Source organism: Populus alba, chromosome 14 (assembly GCF_005239225.2).
Source record: "Populus alba chromosome 14, ASM523922v2, whole genome shotgun sequence".
Classification (NCBI taxonomy): Eukaryota; Viridiplantae; Streptophyta; class Magnoliopsida; order Malpighiales; family Salicaceae; genus Populus; species Populus alba.
This window is the reverse complement of record NC_133297.1, coordinates 112,926-118,101: the sequence shown is the minus strand read 5'-3', so window position 1 is coordinate 118,101 and position 5,176 is coordinate 112,926. Positions and strand designations below refer to the sequence as shown.

The following is a 5,176-nucleotide window of genomic DNA, read 5'->3' as shown; positions in this document are numbered from 1 at the left end:
TGACTTCTACAAGGTTTGTTTCAAATAATCACAAGTTTCAAAGGTCAATGTAGGTTGATTTTTTTTTTGTTATTTTTAAATTTATTTATTTCAACTTTATTATTTAATATTTGATGCATTGAAAAATGATCTTCATGCTTTTTTCTTTTCTTTTTTTTAAGGGCTCATTTTTTCATTTTTTTTTCTACGAGATTATCTTAATTTTATATCAATTATTATATAATTTGTGAGTTAACTCAATTTCACTAGTTTTTTTTTTTTGTGGTTTTTCCCTTCAATACTGAGTTTTTTTTATACTTTGAATGAGCTCATGTTCGGATTTTTTATACTTTTTTTCATTATCATTTTAAATTATTTTATTTATTATTTTTACTCATATTATTTAAATTACTAATTGATTTGATGATTCAAGTGTTAAATTTTTTTCCTTGGCATTTTGTTTTAACCGGCCTGTTGTGAAACGCATGCCATGTATAAAGTCAAAACCTATTTTGATATATTAATAATAAATTATTTTTTTGTGTACTGTTTCTTATTACAAGAACAAAATGGATATACCAGGTATTTGAGAGTGAGGTAATTGTTTTTTCAAAGTTTTTTTTATTTGAAAAGTGTATTAAAATAATGTTTTTTATTTAAAAAAAATTAATTTTGATATTCAATACATCAAAATGGTCTAAAAATAAAAAAAAATATTAATTTAAAATAAAAAAATTAAATTTTTTTTAAAAAACGCTTTTGAAACGTTAAAAATAAATAAGTTCATATAACAAGATTCTTGAAGGCATGAGGGCATATAAAACCATGTTTTTAAATACTGTGGATCATTTCTTATCAGGTAAAACTGTGGACTTGATGATGTTTTGTGGTTGTAATTAATCAACGAATGATGATGTTCAAAACTGGGGATTTTTCAACAGCGAAAAGAGAAAAAAAACACCTGAAGAGTCGATTTCAATCCATCTGGGCACTTGATCCTTGAGTCAGTTCCATCATTTATTTATTTATTGCGCTAAATTGACATTCATTTGATCTACACTATATGTGCTAGTTCAAAATCCTTTTTTTTTTTAAAAAAAAAAGTAATAAATTAAATCTAGAAGAGCTGTGCTTTACAATTTCAAATCCCTATATATATAAAGAAAACTATGAACCCAAAAATTGTTAAAAATCAATCAATTATCTTATTCTATTTTCTTTGGTGTAATTATGCATGCCAACAAAAGTGCAGTTTGCTCTATAAAAAAAAAAGGGTCTGTTCTTATAAATATTTTTTTAAAAAAATTGTCAGTTTTGATATATACTTTTTGAATTTTTTTAATTCAATAATTAAAATATTATTTATTTAAATTCACACCTTATCTGTTAGATTTCGTCAATAAATACATTAAAAAAAAGTGAAAATAAAGTGTATAATAAAAAAAATAAAAAAATCAAGCCAGTTAGTATAAATTTGACCAACCTGTTGGACATCTAACATTTCTCAAAAAAATTTCCGTGACAAAATCCAGAAGAGCTGCGTTACAATTTCAAATCCCAAAACTGCTTTTTTTTTTTTTTCAAAAAAAAAAACCCACATAATTGTAGGCTTGTAGGAAAAACAAGGGAATTCGTAAAATAGAAGAGGAGGAGGGATATTATAGACTGTACAAACTAAAAAATCAGACTTCTAGAAAAACTATGGACATCACTGAACCCAAAATTGGTTAATGCTACGTGGCATCATATAATACAAGTATTTTTTCAAGCTTTAACTCAGTGAATATGTCTTTTTGGATTGAAATTACTTTTAAAATGTTTTTTAAATTATTTTTTTATTTTAAAAAATATTAAATTAATATTTTTTAAGTATTTTTTAATAATTTTAATATACTAATAATAAAAATGTATTTAAACATAAAAATATTATTTTAATATATTTTTATTGAAAAATATTTTAAAAAATATATTAAATTGCATTATCAATCAAATCTAATACAAAAGGCAATTTGGCAAGCCTATCATTCCAATTGTTGCTGATTAGTCGCGAATTTAAATAATAGCCATGACAATGGCCTTAGGGTTTTAAGAACTTATCCCCATATATAAAAGCTTACCATATATGTTAAAAACATAAATGTTGTCAGTAAAAACATAAAAACATATTCTGAGGTAGTTTTTAAAAGTGTTAAAATTTATAAAGGTATTTTTTTTAGATTTTTAATATCATTATATTAAAATTATTGAAAAACACTAAAATAAATTAATTATGAGTCAGTGAAATTGCAGCTTCGCATTTCAGAAGAAGGGGAGCGTGTCAGGTAGACCAGAAATCAGAAACAACGGAAACAGCAACCAAGAATATTTGTTTTTTAAAATATTTTTTTATTTAAAAAGTTATATTAATAATATTTTTTTAATTTTTAAAAATTATTTTTGACATCAGCAAATTTAAAATAATTAAAAAAAAAACTTTTTCAAAAACATTTTTAAAATAAAATACGAAACGCCATCTAGATCAGCAACCTGAGATAGTATTCAAGGAGAAATTAGAGAGGATGAAGGAGGAAGTATCCTACAAGAAAGAGGAGGAGAAAAATCAAGGTTTGAGAGGCTTTATATGTGGCAGAAACAGTCTTGAACTCAGCAACTCAACCCGGCAGAATTAGATCTATGAATTGAGGACAATTCTGACTCCAGTTTGTTACAATAACTTTAGATTAGATTAGTATTATCTTCATCAATTATTTTTCATAATCCTAGGATAAGATTATCGAACATTCAATCAAGAATTAAGCAACAAGAAAATATCAAAAATAATGTATCTTGTATTCTTACTTGAGTTTTCATCAAACATTCTCAACTTAAAAATTTAAAGTATTAATATAATATATCTTTTAAAATTAAAATTTTTTAAACTTGAAACTTGTATGTAATCATGCTATTATATAATATTAATTAATTTAATTAAAAATTTGTACAAATTTATACTACCCGATGTTATTAATTAATTCTAATTAAAAAGAAAACAATGGTAGGATTCAAATTTATAATTATTTTTTTTATAGCAATGAGATGTATTATTAAAACAGTGCCATTACAGAGATGATAGTCCAGAAAAGCTTACAATTCTTGCGAGAGAGTGTTAATTGAATTCAGCATATAACCCTGGTAACCAAGCCATCTCATGAAATGGGTCCAAAACCTCCAGGTTTCATAACAATGAAGGAATAAATTCATTTAACAAAACTCTAATACTATTTAATTTAGTATTTTAAGTTAGTTATCAATTAAAATTTCAATATATAATTAATATTATTTTATAAAATAGCCAGGGTTAAGCCAAGATATACTAAAATTATTAGATCTGAAATTTGTTGCATCTCCTGCAAAGAAATGTTTTTTTTTTCCATGACTTACAATTTAACATGACTTCAATAAAATCATTTCTTGTAAATAAATTACATGAAAAAAAATCATGTGAGAACAAAAAATCATCAATTATTTGAAATTAAGGTTATATTAATCACCAAACGTAAAAGAAAAATAATAATGAATTATGAATGATCGACTAAAGGATTACAGAAAACGAACACAAAGACTCATTAAAATGAAATAACATGAACATTTTTCAACGAAATGGAAATATAACATCTGGGTTTAGCTTTTGTACAGACAAACACAGCGATGAACCCAGCCCCAAAGAATATATATATATAATCCATTATTGCAAACCATACAATTTCGACCCTACCAGCACACTTTTTCAATAGCCAAATATATACCACAAAGATACAGTCGATTTTAATTAAGGATTAAGGAAAAGATTACGACTTCAATTTAATTTCTTACATCTTCTACCTTTCCATGTCAAAAGGGGCAAAGCCTCTTTCCACGAGCAAACTCTTCGAGTCCTCAAATTTGTTTTTCTTCAGAGATTCAACGTCGCTGGTCTCTTCATGTATCTCTTCAAATTCCTCTGCCAATGATGAGTACTTGACGTTCTTGCTATATGTTTCAACCATGGCCATATACAAGGTTATAGCGAAAATGGTGATTCCGATGACAAACCAACCAAATTGAATATTCGCTAGTGATTTGGCACGATGCAAGGCCTCTTCGCTAGTGCATCTCACTATTTTGTGACCATCGTCATTGTAAAGTGAGCAGCCCTTAGGAATCAACCCTGGGGTCCATAGCATAAATCCCATGACTACGAACCATACACCTTGGAACAATATACAAAGAGACCTAACAAAGCTAACCAAGAAACTCTTAGGGAGGCCAATTCCCATAAGAGCGGTGGTCAAGGAAATGGCTACAATATTTTGTAGAAGTAGATGGTATTGACCTTCAAGACCCTTGTGGTCAGTTGAGTGGAGGTGGAACATGAGGAGCTGCTGGCCAAAGGCTAATGCTCCTAAAATGTGTGTTAGACCACGTTGAGCTTCAGCACTAATTTTATCAAGAAGTATAGCAAACGTTGCATAGACGAAGAAAGACATTGATATTAAGGAGTGTTCAAAGTTTCGGAGATGGTTTGATGGTATCGTACCATCAACATCAAAAGGATGATGTTTTTGTGGCCCGATGAAGAGCTCCATTGATATGGAAATGGAGCTCCCTAACATGATCAGATAGAGCTCCAAATACCTTAGTTTTGTGGTGGGGAACCATGGAGAGGAGATGTAAGAGTTTGGTCGTAGAGAATAAAGTTTGATGTGGTTAAAGAGATGCCATAAACCTAGTATAAAGAAAGCCATGCCTGGTAAGACATGCCCTATAAAACTGCCCATCTTTGTGTGTGTGATGTGAGTGTAAGAGAGAGTGCAGGAAGTTCAATTTGTTTTGAATGGGGAGGTAGAGGAGTATACAAGTTCTTTTATAGTACTTTGCTTTGGGAGTATATGACGATTTAGATTTTAATCTTTTTATTTTTATTTTAGAATTATAGGTTTTCTTGTCAAATTAGTAAGTCTGTGTTATGATACTTTTAGAATCGATTCCAAAAATCTATCAAACAAATTCTATTAGTTTTCATAAAAACAACTAAACTATCAACATATATATATATATAAAATAAAAATTAATATATTATCTTACCAAAAGATAATATGATTTATTATTTAAAAAAAAAAAAACAATACTCTTTACACTATAAAGTAGGATATTTACGAAAAAATAATTTTCAATTATA

The 5,176-nt window shown here is 27.5% G+C and overlaps 1 protein-coding gene across 1 annotated transcript; it reads right to left on the bottom strand.

Moving 5' to 3' along the window:
• Positions 1-3,584: 3,584 nt before the first annotated feature.
• Positions 3,585-4,845, bottom strand: LOC118059296 (uncharacterized). Its single transcript, XM_035072134.2, has one exon. It carries the CDS (start codon positions 4,773-4,775, stop codon positions 3,837-3,839), a length of 939 nt encoding a protein of 312 aa, XP_034928025.1. The 5' UTR covers positions 4,776-4,845; the 3' UTR covers positions 3,585-3,836.
• Between the last annotated feature and the right edge of the window lie 331 nt (positions 4,846-5,176).